General features: G+C 35.3%; 4 protein-coding genes across 10 annotated transcripts in view; 3 read left to right on the top strand and 1 right to left on the bottom strand.

Moving 5' to 3' along the window:
- The window catches only part of LOC109019056 (vesicle-associated protein 1-3-like), a 122232-nt gene that overhangs the window by 79475 nt on the left and 17948 nt on the right, over nt 1-24809 (top strand). Inside the window, exon 7 of the mRNA XM_035694633.1 lies at nt 7655-7790. The gene's annotated coding sequence lies outside the window, so the exon portion shown is untranslated. The remainder of the gene's footprint in view (nt 1-7654; nt 7791-24809) is intronic.
- Nucleotides 449-8190, top strand: LOC109019606 (receptor like protein 22-like). Its single transcript, XM_019001937.2, has 6 exons — nt 449-3065; nt 3926-4023; nt 4109-4174; nt 4772-5091; nt 6802-7007; nt 7946-8190. Exons 1-6 carry the CDS (start codon nt 512-514, stop codon nt 8188-8190), a joined length of 3489 nt encoding a protein of 1162 aa, XP_018857482.2. The 5' UTR covers nt 449-511.
- On the top strand, nt 15009-17749 carry LOC109018081 (putative receptor like protein 25). 3 transcript variants are annotated; one of them, XM_035694622.1, is made up of 2 exons: nt 15015-15858; nt 16897-17749. In XM_035694622.1, exon 2 carries the CDS (start codon nt 16920-16922, stop codon nt 17619-17621), a length of 702 nt encoding a protein of 233 aa, XP_035550515.1. In that variant the 5' UTR covers nt 15015-15858; nt 16897-16919; the 3' UTR covers nt 17622-17749. The 3 variants fall into 3 exon arrangements, with proteins under 3 accessions (XP_018855820.2, XP_035550515.1, XP_018855819.1); XM_019000274.2 differs by having other exon boundaries at nt 15015-16250; XM_019000275.2 differs by having other exon boundaries at nt 15009-17749.
- Nucleotides 20444-24292, bottom strand: LOC109004715. 5 transcript variants are annotated; one of them, XR_004802547.1, is made up of 4 exons: nt 24140-24292; nt 23382-24044; nt 22413-22549; nt 20444-22334 (listed from the first exon to the last, which is right to left on the bottom strand). XR_004802547.1 is itself a non-coding variant. In XM_035694632.1 (4 exons), the coding sequence occupies exons 1-4, from the start codon at nt 24219-24221 to the stop codon at nt 22544-22546; spliced, it is 303 nt and encodes a 100-aa protein (XP_035550525.1). In that variant the 5' UTR covers nt 24222-24292; the 3' UTR covers nt 20444-22543. The 5 variants fall into 5 exon arrangements, 1 of the variants encoding a protein (XP_035550525.1); XM_035694632.1 differs by having other exon boundaries at nt 20444-22549; nt 23382-23425; nt 23874-24044; XR_004802549.1 differs by having other exon boundaries at nt 20444-22549; nt 23874-24044.

The following is a 24809-nucleotide window of genomic DNA, read 5'->3' as shown; positions in this document are numbered from 1 at the left end:
TATTGGTTTTTAGATAATTTGTAAGTCTGGTTTTGTGCTTTCCACTTGTGCAATATGTTTTTTTGAGCAAGAACATATAATTTGGATGTGTATTATATTCTTTTTTTGTAATTTGTTTTTGTGCTAAGGGGCTCTCAATTATTTTAAAAAGCATTTCAGTTAAAAAAACAGAGTCATACAATATTTATTTTAAACATCCATCGCTTGGAATGCCAAGAATTTGAATAAAGGTTAAAATAAAAATAAAAAACAAAAATTACAACAAAGATTGCAATCTCATCCAACATCGCAATTAATTGTCACCATATATATTTATTTAATTTCCACATTATATATTTTTCTACAATAATTGAGAGATCATGGTAGTCTTCATTCACGTGCATCTTCCTCAAATTAAAGACCATTCTTTTATCTTCTTCTTGTATTAATTGGGTCTATAAAGTTAAGCCCCTCTCTCGCTCTTTCCTCTCATGTCTAAACATTTATAGTGCAAGCCATTTTTAAAAAAGTTATGGACATCTATTCCTATCATCACTTCATATTCATGCGCCTGCTTTTCCCTTTGATCCCATGCCTCCTTCTCTTCTTACTCCCTCTCTCTTTGTCTTATAATCTGCTTCCACTTTGCCATCAACAAGAGAGGGTAGCTCTGATGCAATTCAAGGATAGTTTTATCATACAAAACAACTCTTATTGCAAATACAGTACTGAGGGGGACTATCCTGCGGAGGTTGCATCATGGAGAATAGATGGAAACAATACCAATTGTTGTGCTTGGGATGGGGTTGAATGCAACCAAGACACTGGTCATGTCATCGCCCTCAACCTTAGTAGGAGTTGTCTCTTTGGTTCTATCACCTCCAACAGTAGTCTCTTCCGCCTTTTTCATCTTCAAAACCTTACTCTTCGTTATAATGACTTCAATCACTCCCAAATCCCATCTGAGATTGGTAATCTTTCAAGCCTAACACATCTCCACCTCTCCTACTCCCAGTTTTCAGGACAAATCCCCTCTGAAATTCAATACCTATCCAAGTTGTCTTATCTTCAGCTGTCTTCTTCTTATGATGATTATAATGATTTATATACCGAAAGTCTGACAAGTTTAGTGCAAAATTTAACCAACCTTGAAACGCTTATGTTTTTTCGTATCAACATATCCTCCACTGTACCTGAAAGCCTGGCAAATTTATCTTCTTTAAAAGCTCTAGCTCTGGTTGACTGCGGATTGTATGGGCGATTCCCAACCAAAATATTTCAGTTACCACACCTATGGGGCCTATCTGTTACAAACAATGAAGATCTCACAGGTCATTTGCCCGAATTTCAAACAAACTCTCCTCTCAAGTATTTATATCTTAGCAACACAAATTTCTCTGGTAATCTACCTGCTTCAATTGGAAACCTTAATTTCTTAACTGGCTTCTTAATTTTCAATTGTAATTTTTCAGGAACCATCCCAAATTCGTTCAGTAACCTTACCCAACTCACTTACCTAGACCTTTCACAAAACTCATTCAACGATTTGTCGTGGCTCACCAGAGCTAGTTCAAACGACATTCTTCCACAATTTCAAACTTTACGATTGGCTCATCTCAACTTAACCAAGTTCCCAGATATATTACGAAACCAAAGTCAATTGTGGTGGCTAGATCTAAAAGGCAACAATCTCCAAGGCTTGATACCCAAATGGATGCATAATGTAAGTAAAGGATCTCTGCAATATTTCTACCTTTCTAACAACTTTCTCACTGGCTTTGAAAATCCTTCGGCAATTATCCCATGGACAAATCTAAAATATTTTTACCTTGATAATAACATGATGCATGGATCGCTCCCAATTCCACCACCATCCCTAGTGGTTTATTTCGTCAGCAATAATTCATTCACCGGAAGGATTTCACCATTTATTTGCAATATGAGTTCACCTAGAGTGCTTGATTTGTCCTATAACAATTTGAGTGGCATGATTCATCCATGTATAGGCAACTTGAGTCAATCTTTGTCAGTGATACGACTACAAAGTAACAATTTCGGCAACACCATCCCAAAAACATGGGCAAAAGGATGCGGCTTACAGATGATTGACTTAAGTCAAAACCAGTTACAGGGTCGTTTGCCAAGATCTTTGGCCAACTGTACTGAGCTAGAGTATCTTCGTGTTAGCGGCAATCAAATCAATGATACCTCTCCCTTTTGGTTGGGAACTCTTCAACACTTGAAGATTCTTGATCTCCATTCTAATGGCTTCCACGGTGCAATAAGGAGTCCGGAAACAAATTACACATTCTCCAATTTGTGTATCATTGACCTCTCTCACAACCATTTTTCTGGGAATCTATCTGCGGGATACTTCGCACAATGGGATGCCATGAAATCCGTCGGTGCAAAGAGTTTATATTACATGGGGAATGACATGGGCTACTATTCAATTATGATAACGACAAAAGGTGTGGAGTTGGAGTATAAGAAGATCCAAGATGGCCTCACAGTCATAGATTTCTCATGCAACAGATTTGAAGGAGATATTCCTGAAATACTGGGGAATCTAGAAGGACTTCGTGTGCTGAACCTTTCCAATAATGCTTTCACTGGTCATATCCCATCATCGTTTGCGAACTTGACATGGCTAGAATCATTAGACCTTTCTCAAAACAAGTTGTTCGGAGAGATACCTCCAGAATTAGTCCAGCTCAATTTCCTTTCAAAATTTACTGTGTCACATAATTGCCTCACCGGACCTATACCACAGGGGCAACAGTTTGGAACATTTCCAAATACTTCATTCGAAGATAATCGAGAACTGTGTGGAATGCCATTGTCCAAAATCTGTGGAGATTCTAACATTTCAACACCTCCACCTTCAACCTTTGAAGAGAATCAAGGTCCAAAATTGTTCTTTGAATTTGGTTGGAAAGTAGTTGTGATGGGATATGGATGTGGATTCGTATTTGGAGTTGTTATCGGGCACATTGTGACAACCAGAAAGCAAGATTGGCTCATCAAGATTTTTGGCAAGAAGAAACACCAAACTCGAATAATCCGGGTGAATCGTCGGGTGAATCGTAGGAAGTAGTAAATGAAACGTAGTCACGTTATATGTTTTCAAATGTATCATTTATGCTTTCTAGCATTATTGTATCGTATTGAATGGAATTGGTGGTCAATCTACACAAAGCTCAACATTGTTACATATTTGCTTTATCCAAAAGTTCATGTTCTCCAAGTAAAAGTTTTTCTATTATCAGATAATCTGGAAGGATAAGTTAGATACTAAACCCTCAATTACATGAAAGGAAGTTACACAGTGCCTTTTAGTTGTTGCATTGGCAATGTATTGCAATGTATTGGAATATTCATTAGTAAATTAAGATTCTGCAAGGGTAGTATTGTTCATTTTAGACTAGCAATAGGGTCTATGTTTTAAGAGCCATCCAAAGAGAAAGAGCTCATTTTTAATAGGGTCTAATTTAATTTAAACCATTCTTTTATAAATATTATAGATCATTATAACCTAAAAAACTTAATCCCCAACTAATGTGTCAAAGCCGACTTTTTGAGTCCAATGCCATTAATTTGTTGGATTTCATAAAGTGATCTTTTTCCTCACCGTGAGTGGCACGTTTCTACCACATAGATGCTATCAAGAATTTTCCAAGTAGTTTCCTCTTCTTTCCTAATGATTTTCACAATCAAAGGAGGAAGGACGACCATTTGATAGGCAAATTGTATTTAATTATTATTGCATCTTAGGTCTCTGGGACACGGCTGGTATAATTTCTTGGATGCCTATGATCGCGCATTTAGCTTCATCACTTAATAGATTAAGACCATTGAGCTATAGAGGGGCAGATGTCTTTGTATTAGCTTTCTCATTAGTAGTGGCATTCATCTTTTGATTGTTATGTTGACTAACTAAATTCAGTAATTAATGTGGTTTATAATGCACAAATAGATCTCCGTGATGATGATAAGCACTATTTGGCTGATCACCCAGGATTGATGCCTGTGACAACTGCACAGGTGTGCTTTTTTCCCCATTAGTTGCTCTCTACACCTTGATGGTAATGTTTGGTTCCATTCATGGTAATGGTTTTCATATAATCAGGGTGTGGAACTCTCAAAACAGATTGGTGCTACATATTATACAGAATGCAGCTCAAGAACTCAGCAGGTACGAATGAACTAGCATTTCTTAAGATGTAAGTAGTGCAGCAGTGCATTTTTGGCTTCAAATAAAAAATGTGGCATGCTCATTCAATTGTAATCACTTCTATTGACTAAAGATTCAAAGGGAATTGACCACAATCCCCACAGAGTTGTAAGTTGTGTGATTCTATAAACTTTGTTTGGAGATGCAGCTTTTAGAATTCAGAAATTCTTAAAACTTGGGTCTTGTTCTTTTTTTGATAACACGTGATGGCAAAGTTGAATTGAAGAAACAGAGTTCGTGTTCTTTACAATTGACCTATAAAACAGATAAATACGTGTCATCCAAGATGGCCTCACAGTCATAGATTTCTCATGCAATAGATTTGAAGGAGATATTCCTGAAATACTGGGGAATCTAGAAGGACTTCATGCCCTAAACCTTTCCAATAATGGTTTCACTGGTCATATCCCATCATCCTTTGCAAACTTGACACAGCTAGAATCATTAGACCTTTCTCCAAACAAGTTGTTCGGAAAGATACCTCCTGAATTAGTCCAACTCAATTTCCTTTCAAAATTTAATGTGTCACATAATTGCCTCACTGGACCTATGCCACAGGGGCAACAGTTTGGAACATTTCCAAATACTTCATTCGAAGGTAATCGAGGACTGTGTGGAAAGCCGTTGTCCAAAATCTGTGGAGAATCTGACATTTCAACACCTCCACCTTCAACCTTTGAAGAGAATCAAGGTCCAAAATTGTTCTTTGAATTTGGTTGGAAAGTAGTTGTGATGGGATATGGATGTGGATTCGTATTTGGAGTTGTTATCGGGCACATTGTGACAACCAGAAAGCAAGATTGGCTCATCAAGATTTTTGGCAAGAAGCAACACCAAACTCGAATAAGCCGAGTGAATCGTCGGGTGAATCGTAGGAAGTAGTAAATGAAACAATGTCATGTAATATGTTTTCAAAAAGATATAAATGTATCATTTATGCTTTCTAGCATTATTGTTATCTTATTGGATGGAATTGGCAGTCAATCTACACAAAGCTCAACTACATTTTTGCATATTTGCTTTATCCAAAAGTTCATGTTCTCCAAGTACTAGAAGTTTTTCTATTATCAGATAATCTGGAAGGATAAGTTAAGGATACTAAACCCTCAATTACTTGAAAGGAAATTACACAGTGCCTTTTAGTTATTGCATTGGCAATGTATTGCTATCTGTTGGAATATTCATTAGTAAATTAAGATTCCGCAAGGGTAATATTGTTCATTTTAGACTAGCCATAGGGTCTAATTTTTAAGAGCCATCCAAAGGTGAAATGCCCCTCTACCCTCTTGTGACAAATTCTTGTCATACTTAATGACTACTGTACAGTTCATTCTAATAGTTTATGAGTGTTTTTGTTTAATTCTATTAACGCTTCTGTTTATATTTTCCTTTCACCATGGTTGGTTGTTACTTAATTGGTATTGCCAATATATATATATATATATAGACATGTTGTCTGCTTGATACTTTCTCGAGGTTCATTGTAGAATGTCCTTAGATTTTGAGACAAAGTGGCAGGAAGCTAGCATTATAAAGGTAGTAAATGGTGGTACGTACTAGGTGTCCTTATATTAATAAGACATTTATGTCTTGTAATTTCATCTGAGTCATAGGGTTTGGACAACCTTATGAAAATTGTGAGTGGGGCACTTCATTTAACATTGTGATGAATGCTGATTGTGACTACCATTTAACATTGCATTTGTGCCCGGTCCAGCATAAACAAAAATTTTGCTTTTGAACTTAGTACCTAGCAGGTGGGAGTTGGAACCTTCACCCATCTATTGCAATTGATTTGGTGACATTTTAGTAAAAGAGTTGTTATTGTGGTTAGGAGCTATTCTAGGAAACTATACTTCTTGAACCAGGCTCTTTTTATCTTAGTTGTGCTGGGAAAGGCATCTCCTGTGAAATATTGAAGGTGGTAGCCCGGTCTGTCTCTCTTGGTGTAATCCACTTCATGGGATATTTTTAGCCAAGTGAAGATCCTATTTCACTTAGCTAAAAAGGATCTTCACTTGGCTAAAAATAAGCATTTTATATGATAAATGTTTAGTTATAGCTGCAGATTTAAGAGCTTTTAACATTAGAAGCAAGTGAAAACAGAGGGAATCAATGCTTGCTGCAGTAAGCATTTTATACCTTTCAGATCTACTTTTTATACTTCAGCCTCGCTAATTTCCTTCAGTTTTCATCATCATCACTTTATTTTTTGGCCATGATAGAAGAAGAGACATTAGAAGCTTATAGTTTCACCAAATGGTAGTGGGAAACATCAAAGGAAAACATAAAACTCAGCTGCATACTTGTCACATGCATACCTTCATTTCAGCTTGATCTTCTATGATCTTTACTTGTCCTCTATTCTAGTCACTTGTCACTTGTAGAACGATGATTTAGGCCACCATGAGATTTGGAATAAGTTACCATATGCAACCTCACAGTCCCCTATTTTAGCAATCCAAATGGTGTTCATTTCATGCCATCTCTCTGGTAAGCAGCTTAATTTGTTCTTAAATTTAGCAGTCTGATTTTTGTCACATGATGCAATACATATTTCATTGAAGCAACTGTTTCTTTTAATGCAGAGGTTGTTTAGATGTTTGTGAGGATGATGTTATTGTGCATAGTCCAAGAGCTGTGGATCAAGAAAATGGAAGAAATGTGGGTGCGTGTTCAGGACAGAGTTGTATTTTACCACAGCATGTAATTTCTGAGCATAAAAATGTTATGAGCAGTTCAGTACTAGCAGAGAATGGTCTATCTCCTTCGCTTTCATTGGTGACGGGGACAGGTGAGCCACTTTTAAAACCTTGGGACTTTGATATTATTGTTGTTGCTCTTCTTCTTCTGTTGCTGTTCATAATATATACCTGCAGTTAATTATTTGGTCACAAACATCATTATAATTAATTAATGAATTATGTAGCTTGCAAGTTTAGTTGTCTTCATCTGTCATTATTTTGGTGGCCATTGTCACTTAAACATCCATCGCGTGGAATGCCAAGAATTTGAATAAAGAACAAAATAAATAAAAAAAACAAAAATTAGAGCCATACAGTATATATTTCGCTTTTTACACAACAGTCAACTACCAGAGCCATACACTACAGTTTTGCATATATATTCGCCTGTACTGATCAATGACCAAGCTAGTTTGCATATTTGCTTTATCCAAATCTACAAGTTTCTACTAGATCTTCGTGCATGGCTAGAATATTTACTTTGTTACGTACATTATATCTAGAGTTCTGGTGCTTCTCTGCACTCAAATGAAGTTTATAAGGTTTTTCCTCACTAGGAGAAATGAGAGAATCAAGGCACTCAACTAAATTTTGTAGATCAGAATTATAACTTTGACATTCTTTAAAAGGTTTTATTTCTTTTCAATGGCCCAAGATATGCTAACCTTATTAATTAGATATGATGTTTTATATGCAGGTGTCGGACAATATTATATATTAGAATAAATGTGTGAACGTAGTTGAGTTATTCTTTGGTGAAAGTTTTCTAAATCATGCATGATGGTGGATGCAATCATTTCAGTTAGCAAGTAGATAGATGTGGATGATGTGGGGTACGTACGAGGACCGATGGTTCTTGCCTTTTAATTTTTTGGCTTTCAAACTCTTCATGTTTTCACTTTCCTTGCTTTATAGATGGGTTGTGTGGAGCTGTATAGATGCTTGAATTACATTTTGTATTGTTGCAATTTTCGTGCTTTTAACTCAGCCCTATATGCAATCAAAGATGCTATCAAGCTTTTAATACTACATTACTCATCTGCTATTGCTGCATATGCTTATGCAGTTGAGGATATATTCTTGAACTATACAAAGTATACTTGTTTATTATGGCAATGCCTTCCAGTTTCCTTTTTAGCTAACGTGTTCCCTCCCTCATCCTCTCTTTCTCAGGTTCCTCCAAGTGCAGTTACATCTATTATTCTTGAACAAGCTGTGGTTTACTCTCATTGAGGTTGAGAGTAAACCACAGTTAATACATGGTTTACTCTCACTGACATTTTATATTTTGTCTCAGATAATTGGACCTATTATCAATAATGATATCTTTGATTAGACAATCTCATTCTTAGGATCATATCATTCTTTTTCCCATTGTGTTGACATGAATGTTGCCTTTTGGTATGGTGCATGAAGACATGTCTGCTAACATCTGATTTATATATGAATATGAAACGAATGATCTGTTTCATTCACTTACATCTTGGGCAAATTAAAGATGATTCTTTACATGTTGATTTTCAAATTGCCTCTCCAACGTAATGAGAAGAACGGAAAAATGGATGAGGTTAGAATTAGCAACGACAAAAGACCGAACGGATCATCAGCAATGACGTGTCTTTGGCAAAACTAATTATTAATGCTTGTTTTTAAAGGACTGAATCCGACCTACTCATTCTCAAAGTAAAGCTGCAAAGACGACTACAAAAAGACCAATACCTGAGCGACATATTGTATTGTATTGTATTGTATTGTATGGTATGGGATTATTGTCATCTCTTATCCTCATGATCGATCCTAAACTCCTAGTGCTGTGTTCAAGATTGAAACAGAGCAAGAGAAAGATATTGATTTTTGTTTATGTCTGTTAATCTTATAAACAGAGCAATGTTGTTCATATAAACAGAGCAATGCTATTCATTCAAGTTGTGTATTGATTTTTACGTTTTATTTTAAAGCTTATAAAATTTATATTGATTTGTATTTGGATAATGATTAGGTAATGATTAGATGAAAAAAATTAAAAATTTCAGTGTTTTATATTAGAGTGATGTTTTTCAAGAAAATTATGAAAGATTTTGATCATTCTTCATCTCATCTCATTTACCAAATGCACATCTACCATAATACAGCTATACACTTTAATAGCAACCATCCTACGACTAAAAAACTTTTTTGGGAATAATTATTTGCGGCGATTTTCAAGTTTTTTTCAGAGATTTAGTGTCCTCACAAAAATCCATTTTTCTTGTAGTGAACAAAAATCGAAGAGAAATAGAGACGTTTGTTATTAAGAGAGAGAAGTCTACCTAAAAATCTTCAAGTCTTCTATATCACACTCAATCAAGAATTAATAGTCTTGATATAATTTGACTAGTCTACCATAAGATATATATAATTATACATGTAAGAAAAGAAGAGCGATAGTCTGAACGTATGGTATGGGTTTGAATATTCTTTTAGTACATGGTATACTAAAATTGAATGCATTACACATTGAATTCAATTTTCGAAGTGAAAGAAGGAAATGGTTTGAACCTATTTGCTTTACATGTTGTCTCAATTTCAAATTGCGCGCCTCTCCTAAATGTGCAGGATGTTGGGTACGTACGAAGAGCAATGGTTCTTGCCTATTAATTTATTTGCTTTCAAAGTCTTTTGCCTCACACTGTGAGTGGCAATTTTCTACCACAGATGCTATACAGAAATTCCCAAATAATATCATGATCCTCTTTTTTTGTAATGATTTTCACAGTACTCAAGGAGAAACAACGACCATTAATTTGATGGGCAAATTGTACGTATTTCATTATTATTGTTAATTTGTACTCTGTTTTTATTTTATTTTATTTATATATATATATAGAAAGACGAAAAAGTACCATTTCATTTTTTTTTTTTTTTTTGAATATTCAAGCTTTCATCATTAATTTAGCAAATGTTGGATACAAAGAGGGATTCCCTCCATTGTTATGCTCTCCTGAGAGAGTTTTAGTGCATCCTTAGCTAAACAATGAGCAATACAATTTGAGTTTCTAGATATGTAATCAACCGAACCATACTCCAAATTCTGAAGTTCAGCCTTGATGTCTTGTATAATCAATCCTACTGAGCTCGAGTCCTTTGCCTCTGAGTTGATATCTTTGACCACGTTGAGAGCATCCCCTTCTAACATTACTCGTGAGATGCCTATCTGATTACAAAGGAGAATTGCTCTTAGTGCAGCCATCGCTTCTGCAAGTTTGGCATCAGGAAAAATGCACCTTGATGATCTCAGGGTTGCTGTTACCCTTCCTTTCCAGTTTCTGATCACCACTCCCACCCCCATTCTGCTGTGTACTCGGTCGACTGAGGCATCCCAATTTGCTTTGTAAATGTTGAGTGGTGGAGGTCTCCAAGTAGTTAATCCAGTAGGTCTTCCAATGGTCAAGTCCACCTTCACCCTGTCATTGGCTTCTTTGAAGTCTTTGGTCGACTGAAGAGCTGCTTGGGCTATCCGAGATGGGTTCTCAAACTTTCCTTCAAACAAAAAGACATTTCTTCTCCTCCACATGTAATAAGTTGTACAAGCAAACAGCTCTACATCCTCTTCATTGAGTATTGCTATTACATGTTCCACTACCTCTTTGAAGGATTTGAACCCAACCTTCATTTTCTGAATTCCTCTAGTGTTGACAGACCATATATCCATTGCTGCAGAACAAGACCATAATGCATGCATAACAGACTCTGTCTCCTGTCTACAGATGGGGCATAAGGGGTCTTCCTTGATTTTTCTCTTTTTGAGATTGAGGTTTGTAGGTAGAGACTCGTGGATAGCTCTCCAAAGAAACATCCTGACAGCACTTGAGGTTTTTAACTGCCATATTTTAGACCACACTTCCTTCTGTTTGGGTTGAGCCGAGCTTTGTCCCTTTTGGTGCTGCTCCATTGTACTTAACAAATGATAAGCGCTCTTTACAGTGAATTTGCCATCTTTGGAGCACCTCCAAATAAGTTTATCAGGGTTGCCACACCAACTAATGGGTATTCTGCTTATGTTACTGATGTCTTCTTCTGTGAATAGACTCCTCAAAGTCGACATGTTCCATGTTTTGGAGTGCTCATCAATCAAGTTACTGACTCTCCAGCATGCATGCCTCTGGTCTAATGGGGTCTGCACTTTGAATGTGGTTGGTTGAGGGATCCATTTGTCTCTCCATATGCTAACTCCTTCCCCATTTCCAATTCTCCATATTAATCCTTCCTCTAAAACTTTCCTAGCTTCCAAAAAGCTCCTCCACAGAAAGGAAGCATTGCTGCCCAGTTTTGCATTGAGGAATTCTGACCTGAAGTAGTATTTGGCTTTCATCACCTTGGCTGCTAGAGATTGTGGCTGTTGTATTAGTCTCCACCCCTGCTTGGCCAGTAGAGCCAAGTTGAAATGTTCAAAGTCTCGGTATCCTAGTCCACCTTCAGCCTTATTCTTTCCAAGTAATTTCCAAGGCAACCACTGAGTCTTGATTTTGTTATCTCGGCTGCCCCACCAAAACTTTTGCATAAGTTTGTTCATAGCATTAAGTATAGTTTTTGGCAATTTGAAAATGCTCATGCAGTAAGTAGGTATTGCTTGGACTATTGACTTTAGTAACACTTCTTTTCCAGCATTTGAAATGAATTTAACTTTCCAGTTTTGCATACGATTCCTTATAGAGCCCAATACTGGTCTGAAAGATGCTAACTTGTTCCTTCCAACACATGAGGGTAAGCCAAGATACTTCTCAAAAACTTTAGCTTCCACCATCTTGGTAGCTGAGATAATAACCTGTTTTGTCTCCAATGCTGTGTTTTTGCTGAAGAAAATTGCTGATTTCTCGAGATTGAGTCTTTGTCCAGAAGCTTCCTCATAAGTTCTGAGAATATCAGCCAATCTACTCCACTCTAGTGCATTTGCTTTACAGAATAGTAAGCTGTCATCTGCAAAGAACAGATGATTTACCTTTAGCAAACCTCTAGCAAATGGAAAGCCAGTAATGTGACCCTTTCTCTCAGCTTCATCCAACATTCTCCCAAGAACTTCAGTACATAGAATGAAGAGGTAAGGGGATAGAGGGTCCCCTTGCCTTAGTCCTCTTGAAGAAAGAAAATGTTGTTGGGGGGCTCCATTAACAAGCAAAGAATATTTTACTGAAGAGACACCTTGCATTACTAATTCTGTCCATCTCTTATCAAAACCCATCTTTGATAAGAATAAAATGTGTGAACGTAGTTAGCATTAATGCTCAGAGTTATTCTTTGGTGAAAGTTTTCTGAATCTTGCATGATGGTGAATGCAATCATTTCAGTTAGCAAGTGGATAGATGTGGATGATGCTAAACTGAATTTCCAACTCGATCTTATCCTCATGATCGATGCTAAACTTGATCTAGTGCTGTGTTCAGGATTGAAACAGAGCAACAGAAACGTATTTTAGTTTGGCTCATATATATGCACTGTTATTCGTCATTTTAATTTTAAGCAATTTTGGCTATAAAACATGGATGTCCATCAAAATTTAATCCAAGAATATGAGGTATTATGTATGAATTGGGGCAAAATATCGGGAGAAAACAGAGGACCAGAGAAGCAAAAAGGGAAATAACTTTTTGTGTATATTTCTTGTAAAGGAAAAATAAATGTATTGATTTCAAATTTGAAAAAGTTGTATTGATTTTTGTGTTTTATTTTGAAGTTTATAAAATTTATATTGATTTGTGTTTGAATAATGATTATATAAAAAATTAAAAATTTTAGTCTTTTATATTAGGGTGATGTTTCCCAAGAAAATTATGAAAGATTTTAATCATTCTTCATCTCATCTTATTTACCAAACGCACCTCTGTCATAATACAGTGATATATACACTTTAACAGATGCCATCCTATGACTGAAATTTTTTCGAGAATACTCATTTGTGGCTATTTTCAAGTTTTTTCTAGCGATTTAGTGTCGCTACAAAAATCTATTTTTCTTGTAGTGAATAAAAATCAAAGAGAAATAGAGACGTTTGTTATTAAGAGAGAGAAGTCTACCTAAAAATCTCCAAGTCTTCTACATATCACACTCAATCAAGAATTATTAGTCTTGATCTAATTTGAGTCTACCATAATCTATAGTCATACACATAAGAAAAGAAGAGCGATGGTCTGAACGTATAGTATGGATTTGAATATTCTTTTAGTATATGATATACTAAAATTCATGAATGCATAACATGTTGATTTTCAAATTGCCTCTCCTAAATGTATTGTGAAGACTTAGGTAATGAATATGGAGAGCCCTACAAACCAGACTTATCATTGTCCTAGTCTTGATATGATTTGATTAGTCTACCATAATATATATATAGTCATACACGTAAGAAAATAAGAGTGATGGTTTGAACATACGGTATGGGTTTGAATATCCTTTTAGTACATGGTAAATTTAAATTGAATGCATTACACATTGCATTCAATTTTCAAAGTGAGAGAAAGAAATGGTTCGAACGAAGACCATTTGCTTTACACGTTGATTTTCAAATTGCCTCTCTTAAATGTGCATGATGTGGGATACGTACGAAGACCAATGGTTCTTGCCTACTAATTTGTTGGCTTTCAAAGTCTTTTTCCGCACCTTGAGTGGCAATTTTGTACCACAGATGCTATACAGAAATTTCCAAGTAATATCATGATCCTCTTCTTTGGTAATGACTATGAAGTATGTAAATGTCGCATAATTGCTTTAAAAAAGAGTGTAATTTATTATTAATAAATTAATTATTTTCATGTGGATATTTTGTTTTATTGACTTTTTCAAAATAATTATGTGACAGTTGTATAATTCACGATTGCAAATATATTTTTTAAAAAAAAAAGGGGGAAGATGCTGGATAGCCAATTTGCTTTATAAATTGATTTTCAGACTACCTCTGAATGAATTAATTATGCACATGATGTGGCCCTGGGCACTTTCTTTTTATTATATATAAATTTAATTTAAACCGTTATTTTATAAATATTATAACCTAAAAAGCCGACTTATTGAGTCCTATATATGCCATTAATTTGTTGGATCCATAAAGTGATATTTTTCCTCACCGACATGAGAGGCAGGATTCTACCACATAGATGCTATCAAGAAATTTCTAAGTAGTTTCCTCTTCTTTCTTTCCTAATGATTTTCACAATCAAAATCATCACTTGCATTAATTGGGTCTATAAATTAAGTTAAGCCCTTCACTCTTTCTTCAGTCTAAACACAGTACAAGACATTTTAAAAAGTTATGGACACCTATTCGTATCATCAGTTCATACTCAATTCCAAGAAAAAAAAAAATAAACTAAAATAATTTTGCTCCTGCCGTCCTGCTGCCCACTTCATACTCTTTAACCTTGCATTGTTTAAGCATTGCAGTTGACAAAAAAACAGAGCCATACACTATCTATTTACAATAAGGATTATTTTAAACATCCATCGCATGGAATGCCAAGAATTTGAATAAATAACAAAATAAAAATAAAAAACAAAAATTAGAGCCATACACTATATATTTACAATAAGGATTGCAATCTCATCCAACATCGCAATTAATTGTCACCATAGATATTTATTTAATTTTCACATTATATATTTTTCTACAATAATTGAGAGATCATGGTAGTTGTCATTGATCACGTGCATCTTGGTCAAATTAAAGACCATTCTTTCTATCATTGCAGGTCTATTTGTCTTCTTTCTATCTTTCTATCATCCAAAATTCGGCCCCACATCCAATTTATTTATAAGAAAATTTAGTCCCCTCACCGTGAGTGGAAATAAAAAGCATTGCAAGTCTATTTATCTTCTTCTGTCATTATTTTGGTGGCCATTGTCACTTAAACATCCATCGCGTCGAATCCTAAGAATTTCGCTTTTTCATATAAATATTTTTTATTTTACAACAATCTCAACCAACATCGCAATTAATTGTCACCATACATGTATATTTTCCACATTATCTTCTTCTTCTTCTTCTTCTTCTTGTATTAATTGGGTCTATAAAGTTAAGCCCCTCTCTCGCTCTTTCCTCTCATGTCTAAACATTTATAGTGCAAGCCATTTTTAAAAAAGTTATGGACATCTATTCCTATCATCACTTCATATTCATGCGCCTGCTTTTCCCTTTGATCCCATGCCTCCTTCTCTTCTTACTCCCTCTCTCTTTGTCTTATAATCTGCTTCCACTTTGCCATCAACAAGAGAGGGTAGCTCTGATGCAATTCAAGGATAGTTTTATCATACAAAACAACTCTTTTTGTGAATACAGTATTGAGGGGGAATATCCTGCGGAGGTTGCATCATGGAGAATAGATGGAAACAATACCAATTGTTGTGCTTGGGATGGGGTTGAATGCAACCAAGACACGGGTCATGTCATTGCCCTCAACCTTAGTAGCAGTTGTCTCTATGGTTCTATCACCTCCAACAGTAGTCTCTTCCGCCTTCTTCATCTTCAAAACCTTACTCTTGCTAATAATGACTTCAATCACTCCCAAATCCCATCTGGGATTGGTAATCTTTCAAGCCTAACACATCTGGACCTCTCCTTCTCCCAGTTTTCAGGACCAATCCCCTCTGAAATTCAATACCTATCCAAGTTGTCTTATCTTCGGCTGTATTCTTCTTTTGATGATTTATATACCGAAAGTCTGACAAGTTTAGTGCAAAATTTAACCAACCTTGAAGATCTTGAGTTTTTTAGTATCAACATATCCTCCACTGTACTTGAAAGTCTGGCAAATTTATCTTCTTTAAAAGCTCTAGCTCTGGTTGACTGCGGACTGTATGGGCGATTCCCAACCAAAATATTTCAGTTACCACACCTATGAGGCCTATCTGTTACAAACAATGAAGATCTCACAGGTCATTTGCCCGAATTTCAAACAAACTCTCCTCTCAAGTATTTATATCTTAGCAACACAAATTTCTCTGGTAATCTACCTGCTTCAATTGGAAACCTTAATTTCTTAACTGGCTTCTCAATTTCCAATTGTAATTTTTCAGGAACCATCCCAAATTCGTTCAGTAACCTTACCCAACTCACTTCCCTAGACCTTTCACAAAACTCATTCAATGATTTGTCGTGGCTCACCAGAGCTAGTTCAAACGACATTCTTCCACAGTTTGTACTTTTAGGATTGGCTCATCTCAACTTAACCAAGTTCCCAGATATATTACGAAACCAAAGTAAATTGTCGTGGCTAGATCTAAAAGGCAACAATCTCCAAGGCTTGATACCCAAATGGATGCATAATGTAAGTAAAGAATCTCTGCAATATTTCTACCTTTCTAACAACTTTCTCAGTGGCCTTGAAGATTCTCCGACAATTATCCCATGGCAAAATCTAGACGAGTTTAACCTTAATAATAACATGATGCATGGATCGCTCCCAATTCCACCACAATCCCTAAGGTTTTATTTCGTCAGCAATAATTCATTCACCGGAAGGATTTCACCATTTATTTGCAATATGAGTTCACTTGAAGTGCTTGATTTGTCCTATAACAATTTGAGTGGCATGATTCATCCATGTATAGGCAACTTGAGTCAATCTTTGTCAATGCTACAACTACAAAGCAACAACTTTAGCAACACCATCCCAAAAACATGGGCAAACGGATGCAGCTTAAAGATGATTGACTTGAGTCAAAACCAGTTACATGGTCATTTGCCAAGATCTTTGGCCAACTGTATTGAGCTTGAGTATCTTCATGTTAGCCGCAATCAAATCAATGATACCGATCCCTTTTGGTTGGGAACTCTTCAATACTTGAAGATTCTTGATCTCCATTCTAATGGCTTCCACGGTGCAATAAAGAGTCTGGAAACAAATTACACATTCTCCAATTTGTGTATCAATGACCTCTATCATAACCATTTGTCTGGGAATCTATCTGCAGGATACTTCACACAATGGGATGCCATGAAGTCCGTTGGTGCAAAGAATTTACAATACATGGGTGACTGGGTCTACTATTCAATTATAATAACGATAAAAGGTGTGGAGTTGGAGTATAAGAAGATCCAAGATGGCCTCAGAGTCATAGATTTCTCATGCAACAGATTTGAAGGAGATATTCCTGAAATACTGGGGAATCTAGAAGGACTTCATGCCCTGAACCTTTCCAATAATGCTTTCACTGGTCATATCCCATCATCCTTTGCGAACTTGACACAGCTAGAATCATTAGACCTTTCTCAAAACAAATTGTCCGGAGAGATACCTCCTGAATTAGTCCAGCTCAATTTCCTTTCAAACTTTACTGTGTCACATAATTGCCTCACTGGACCAATACCGCAGGGGCATCAGTTTGGAACATTTCCAAATACTTCATTCGAAGATAATCGAGGACTGTGTGGAAAGCCGTTGTCCAAAATCTGTGGAGATTCTGACATTTCAACACCTCCACCTTCAGCCTTTGGAGAGAATCAGGGTCCCAAATTGTTCTTTGAATTTGGTTGGAAAGTAGTTGTGATGGGATATGGATGTGGATTCGTATTTGGAGTTGTTATCGGGCACATTGTGACAACCAGAACGCAAGATTGGCTCATTAAGACTTTTGGCAAGAAGCAACACCAAACTCGAATAAGCCGGGTGAATCGTGGGGTGAATCGTAGGAAGTAGTAAATGAAACATAGTCATGTAATATGTTTTCAAAAAGATACAAATGTATCATTTATGTTTTCTAGCTTTATTGTATCTTATTGGATAGAATTGGCAGTCAATCTATACAAAGCTCAACATTTTGCATATTTGCTTTATCCAAAAGTTCATGTTCTCCAAGTACTAGAAGTTTTTCTATTATCAGATAATCTGGAAGGATAAGTTAAGGATACTAAACCCTAAATTACATGGACGGAAATTATACAGTCCCTTTTAGTTATTGTATTGGCAATGTATTGCTATCCATTGGAATATTCATTAGTAAATTAAGATTCCGCAAGGGTGGTATTGTTCATTTTAGACTAGCAATAGGGTCTAATTTTTAAGAGCCATCGAAAGGTGAAATGCCCCTCTACCCTCTTGTGAAAAATTCTTGTCATACTTAATGACTACTGTACAGTTCATTCTAATAGTTTATGAGTGTTTTTGTTTAATTCTGTTAACGCTTCAGTTTATATTTTCCTTTCTCCATGGTTGGTTGTTACTTAATTCGTATTGCCAATATATATATATATATACATGTTGTCTGCTTGATACTTTCTCGAGGTTCATTGTAGAATGTCCTTAGATTTTGAGACAAAGTGGCAGGAAGCTAGCATTATAAAGGTAGTAAATGGTGGTACGTACTAGGTGTCCTTATATTAATAAGACATTTATGTCTTCTAATTTCATCTGAGTCATAGGGTTTTGACAACCTTGTGAAAATTGTGAGTGGGGCACTTCATTTAACATTGTGATGACTGCTGATTGTGACTACCATTTAACATTGCATTTGTGCCTGGTCCAGCATAAACAAAAATTTTGCTTTTGAACTTAGTACCTAGCAGGTGGGAGTTGGAACCTTCACCCATCTATTGCAATTGATTTGGTGACATTTTAGTAAAAGAATTGTTATTGTGGTTAGGAGCTATTCTAGGAAACTATACTTCTTGAACTAGGCTCTTTTTTATCTTAGTTGTGCTCGGAAGGCATCTCCTGTGAAATATTGAAGGTGGTAGTCCGGTCTTTCTCTCTGGGTGTCATCCACTTCTTGGGATATTTTTAGCTAAGTGAAGATCCTATTTCACTTAGCTAAAAGTAAGCATTTTATATGATAAATCTTTAGTTATAGCTGCAGATTTAAGAGCTTTTAACATTAGAAGCAAGTGAAAACAGAGGGAATCAATGCCTGCTGCAGTAAGCATTTTATACGTTTCAGATCTACTTTTTATACTTTAACCTCTCTAATTTCCTTTAGTTTTCATCATCATCACTTTATTTGTTAGCCATGATAGAACAAGAGACATTAGAAGCTTATAGTTTCACCAAATGATAGTGGGAAACATCAAAGGAAAACATAAAACTCAGCTGCATACTTGTCACATGCATAACTTCATTTCAGCTTGATCTTCTATGATCTTTACTTGTCCTCTATTCTAGTCACTTGTCACTTGTAGAACTATGATTTAGGCCACCATGAGATGGGGAATAAGTCACCATATGCCACCTCACAGTCCCCTATTTTAGCAATCCGAATGGTGTTCATTTCATGCCATCTTTCTGGTAAGCAGCTTAATTTGTTCTTAAATTATTTGCTTTGCAATATTTTCGCCTAAGGTCTCTCCCCAAAACAAAGTGCGTGCATCTCTACACTCACGCTCAAATGAATCTTATTAGGTTTTTCCTCACTAGGAGAAATGAGAGAATCAAGGCACTCAACTAAATTTTGTAGATCAGAATTTTAACATTGACATTCTTTAAAGAGGTTTTATTTCTTTACAATGGCCCAAGAAACTTAATTTGATATTATTTCATAAAAAAGTTATGAGCAGTTCAGTCAGTACTAGCAGAGAATGCTCTATCCCCTTTGATTTTGTTGGTGATGGGGACAGGTGAGCACTTTTAAAACCTTGAAATTTGATATTATTGTTGTTGCTCTTCTTCTTCTGTTGCTGTTCATAATATATACCTGCAGTGGCACTACAATCTTTATGTGTATGGTTTTGTATTGTTGCTATATGAATTACGTTTTTTGTCGAACTCTTCATGTTTTCACTTTCCTTGCTTGATAGATGGGTTTTGTGGAGCTGTATAGATGCTTGAATTACGTTTTGTATTGTTGCAATTTTCTTGCTTTTAACTCAGCCCTATATGCAATCAAAGATGCTATCAAGCTTTTAATACTATATTACTCATCTGGTATTACCGCATATATGCTTATGCAATTGAGGATATGTCAGAAGGATCGGTTGTACAAGTATACTTTAGGCTAATGAATTTGTAGGAAGACTTTGAATACTTTAGGCAAATGCCTGTGCCTCTTTTGCCATTATCAATAGAGATCAATTGTTTAGGTTGAGAAAAAAAAAAGGACAAAAACATTACTAAGAATTCTTCTTCTTAGTTAATTAATTGGTCACAACAGTCAACTACCAGAGCCATACACTACAGGTTTTGTATATATATTTGCCTGTACTGATCAATGACCAAGCTAGTTTGCATAGAGAAATAGAGACGTTTGTTATTAAGAGAGAGAAATCTACCTAAAAATCTTCAAGTCTTCTATATATCACACTCAATCAAGAATAGTCGTGATATATATTTAAGTCTGCCATAATAAAGTCATCCACGTAAGAAAAGCTAGAGTTAAAGCAATGGTTTGAACATATGGTATGTGTTTGAATATGATCTTTTTAATATACAGTGTAGCAAAACTGAATGCATTCTCGTTAAAGAGAACCATATTCTTAATTAGCTTGATGCAGAAATATTTCTATTAACATAACATCGTGGACAGGTGATTCTCGGTTCTTTATAAAAAAAAAAAAAAATTCTATTAACATATATTTTTTCACTATCAAGAAATATCTTTAAGGTGCAGGCTGTAGCACACAAAGCAGGGCCCAGGCCAACAAGTTCCGTCGAACAGTTTAAGTTCGAAATGAAAGGGGAAGACGCAGGGTAGCCAACGTGCCTTACACATTGATTTTCAGACTGCCTCTGAATGTATTATATATGTACATGATGCAAATGTGGCTCAGTGGGGGTACGAAGACTACAATAAATCAGACATTTTTCAGCACTTAAGATCTTCATAAATACCAATAATAATTGCTGCAATTGATCATTTTCGAGGATTTCTAATTCGCTGCATGTTTGATGAAATTAAAGTGTCATTTCTTATTAACTTCAGCAATATATAAAAATCGTCACAAAAAATTACTATTTCCGGCAATTTTTGTCCGTCACAAATATCTCAAAAATCGACGATATATATCGTCACAAAAGGTTGGGAAATCGCCGCAAATGACTCGATATTTTTCCCAGCAATTTTAAATTATCGTCGCCATTATGTATTTCCAACGAATAATTGTTGCCAAAAAAGGTTTTTCAAAAATTTAAAAAAAAAATGCACAAATACATAATCCACAAAAAAATATATTTCACATGCAAATTATATGTTCTTGCTAAAAAAAACAATTGCACAAGTGGGAAGCACAGAACCAAACTTATAAATGATCTAAAAACCAATAACAAGTGTCATCAAGCACGTAAAATATCGGAGTTGTAAAAAATAATATGTAACAAACCAAGCCAAATAACAAATAATTCATCAAAGGAAATGTTAACAAGAGTATAAATGATTGTATTCATCAAAGAAGAGTGATGACAGATGAGAATAGCAGTATCTGACACTAAGCATGCATTTAATAGTCCATGTTTTAGTACAGAACTTGAGGAATTAAACACTTACCACTTGTATATGATGCTGGTGGGAAGAAGTTTTTATTAAATTGGATCAATAGATAAGAGACTGAGGTGGGAAAGAAGAGGTAGAAAAATTCCGAATTAATTCCTTATCTGCATTCATTTTGAGTGTGTGATTTGCATGTATAGTCATTTTATTTCTGGTAATAAACATTTAACACAAAAAACTGCAAGCAAGTGCTTCCAATGAACATATATGCCAGCATAGTAAGCCCAAATATATATAGACCTAAACAGATCTGATCAGCATGTATGTAACATCAGCCAGTCGCCATTAAGGCAACTGGATATTGAGAGTCTATAACATCTGCAGGACTAGAGATATTCACTTTTACAAGATGAAAAAAAAAAACAATTCTCCAATGCAGGCCAAATGCAATATGTCCAGATAATTACAAAAACATGAGTTCTTTAGTACATTATACCTGCACAACTACTTGAATCTTTTGAACCAACCTCTTAGTAATACATCAAAGAGATACATTAGAAAATGTGCCTGAAGAAAACGAGTTTCAATTTAAAAGTTGAAAATTCTTGCTAGATAAGAGAAAGTACTGGAAATTTAAGAAGGCTGAGAAAACTTGGCAGCTGGGAAATGGAGTCTAATAGATGTTCAGAATAATTTGCAAGGAAAGGGGGTGATGGTCACAAAATTAGCCTGCAGCACTAATGTTTTACCCACTGGGATGAATGGGAACGCTGCTGGATTGGGTTGCAAGGGAATGACCATAAAAAAGGTGCAACTGCTTTGATAATTCTTATTGGACAAGTGATATTTGCATGCGGGGAAAGAGTTAGAGATTCATAAAGAAACAGAAATTAGTGCGAAGATGGTGATCTTAACTACATGCTAAAAATCTCACTTGAACATTCTTTTAGCATGTTACCACCCAAAAAATAAAAAAACAAAGTCAATATGTTTATTCCCTGCAGACAAAGTTTTATTGAACAGAATTAGTACCTTTAAGTTTATATGAACACTGAATATAGATGGTTTATACACACCAATCTCGAGATCATGCCAAGGGTGTGCAGCAACTGATATCCTTCACAAAGATGAAAGGATTCTCTCATTCAATCGGGGACTGAACGTTGAGCACGATTTTCTTTAGCTTCAATTTCATGTGAATCGTCACTCATCTCTAATAAGATGCAGAAAAAAGTGTCACATGGAACGAAGCTGTGGATTCAAAAACTCTGGTTCTTAAATCAGGATGACAAATATGAGAATTAGTTATTTCAGTTGCAGGAGGTGGCAATGCCATAATCCTTATGCAGTCTGATATTGTTGCAGCCAAGATTATATACAAATCACTCTAGAAGCAAATGACATTCAGATCAAATACACTTTTTGTGAATCAAGAGCCCTTTACAAAACATGTGTTTCTTCCAAATTTTCAAGAGTACTCAAATATAAACAATAGCCAATTCCAAACTCAGTGCAAAAATAAAACTTAACATTAGAATACAAAACATGTCACTTTGGCTGACATATTGCAAATACAAAATCTGTCCAGTTGTAGTATCTAACCAAAAGAAAGTCCATCAAATTTATTTGGTAACCGAGAACTCACTTTACATGAAACTTGCATGCGCTTTATGACTATTACGAAATACTAATGATATAAATGTAGTCCTTGGCAAATTGAAATACAGCATACTCAACTCAACTCAACTAAGCTTTAATCCCAAATATAGGAGTCTTAAAACCACATAGAAGAGGATCCTGTTAACTCCACAGCTTAGAAGTAAAAGTGCTTCCTATATATTAGCATCTTGTTTGTCATATATTCTTCTTTGCATCAAATTATCTTATCACTTTTCTTAAATCCATGCATAAACTCTTGTTGAACCTAATCTCTCCAAATAAATTAAATGCCGTTTCATTGTTGGAAGCAAATAATAAACTGTATAACAACCTCAACCTCAAATTATAAACATTTTAGAAAAATCGGTGAATTAATTAAGGCTGACCTTTAGCATGTCCCCTTCACTAAATGCCCTCCGCATTCCATAAACTGCGCCAAAATCCATGCCGTGATTGGATCAAGGCTCACATAACAGTTCTTCCAAGTATGCTCAAAGTTGAAGCAACTGATTCCTCTTGATTGAATGAAATCATAACACCACCCCAAGTAATGAGTACTCTAGCTAGGTGTCTCTCATGTATACTACTTGTGTATGGGGGGTTGCACCATTGCACTTTAATAAAATCTTCTTACTTAAAAAGTAAATAAAGGGAAACTCAGTAACATAATGTGTTTAGAGAAGTTCTTTTTAGTGACTAACAGAGTGTCTTGAGGCTATTGGAAATTGGACCAGTTTATCATATTTCCATGAGATTCTATGTCTTCTCCCTCTAATTCTTAAATTTTTTTAGAGAAGTTCTGGGAAAATATTTTAATCAATAGAGTACAAAACTAAGTTACAAACAGAACAAAGGACAAAGGTTAAACCACACTATACCTTCCACATCAGGTTCTTTGGATGAGTAACTGATGGTTAGCAGCATGAGGAGTACTAGCCAGCATATGGTTAGTTTTAGAGGATGCCAGCTTAAAACATTTCCAAACATGCAACGGTCCTCAATTTCCAAGGAGTATTCACTTGGTGACCTCCTGCCCAGTTTCTGGAACTCTACAAAAAGGCAACGATCAGCATCCAATTGAATTGAATGCATTACACGTTGCATTCAATTTTCAAAGTGAAAGAAGCAAGGAAATGGTTTGAACCTAAATGTGCATGATGTGGGGTACGTACGAAGAGCAATGGTTCTACCACAGATGGTATACAGAAATTCCCAAGTAATATCATGATCCTCTTCTTCTGTAATGATTTTCACAGTACTCAAAGAAGGAACGACGGACATTAATTTGTTGGCCAAATTGTACGCATTTCATTATTATGGTTAATTTGTACTCTGTTTTTATATCTATATATATATATATATATATATATATATATATATATAGAAAGACGAACAAATACATCACCATTTCATTTTTATCCTTCTATGATGTGGTAGTATTCCGATCAACCTTTATTTATTTATTTTTTAAAATAATAGAAATTAAAGTGTCAGAGTACTTATAAAAAAAATATATGAGGAAATTAGGATAAGAGAAAGTGTGGTCGCAAAAATTAGAACTATATGCATGCACTATTTCACTTTTCGATTTTTATTTTTTTTTATTTTACAACAAGGATATTTGCAATCCCATCCAACATGGCAATCAATTGTCACCATAGATAGAAATAAATAAATATCTATTTTTATTTCGAACTTATGGTATGGGATTGAATCTTTTCAATTTGAGGTGATCATCATTAATTTATGATCATCATGTCTTTTTTGGTTTTGAATCAGAAAAACTAAATTTCCAACTAAATTAGAAGCACCAA

Source organism: Juglans regia, chromosome 10 (genome assembly GCF_001411555.2).
Source record: "Juglans regia cultivar Chandler chromosome 10, Walnut 2.0, whole genome shotgun sequence".
NCBI lineage: Eukaryota > Viridiplantae > Streptophyta > Magnoliopsida > Fagales > Juglandaceae > Juglans > Juglans regia.
This window is presented reverse-complemented; position numbering and strand designations above follow the sequence as displayed.

What these genes read in the sequence shown, in the direction of transcription:
- LOC109019606 (XM_019001937.2), top strand. Translation starts at nt 512, where the DNA reads ATGGACATCTATTCCTATCATCACTTCATATTCATGCGCCTGCTTTTC. An exon ending in CGTCGGGTGAATCGTAGGAA is followed by an intron (nt 5,092 to 6,801) that starts GTAGTAAATGAA and finishes CTTTTAATGCAG; the next exon opens with AGGTTGTTTAGATGTTTGTG. An exon ending in TTCATTGGTGACGGGGACAG is followed by an intron (nt 7,008 to 7,945) that starts GTGAGCCACTTT and finishes CTTTTAACTCAG; the next exon opens with CCCTATATGCAATCAAAGAT.
- LOC109018081 (XM_019000275.2), top strand. Translation starts at nt 16,242, where the DNA reads ATGCATAATGTAAGTAAAGAATCTCTGCAATATTTCTACCTTTCTAAC.
- LOC109004715 (XM_035694632.1), bottom strand. Translation starts at nt 24,221, where the DNA reads ATGATATTACTTGGGAATTTCTGTATACCATCTGTGGTAGAACCATTG. An exon ending in CCCACATCATGCACATTTAG is followed by an intron (nt 24,045 to 24,139) that starts GTTCAAACCATT and finishes GCCTTTTTGTAG; the next exon opens with AGTTCCAGAAACTGGGCAGG. An exon ending in CAAAGAACCTGATGTGGAAG is followed by an intron (nt 23,426 to 23,873) that starts GTATAGTGTGGT and finishes ATTTTGGCGCAG; the next exon opens with TTTATGGAATGCGGAGGGCA.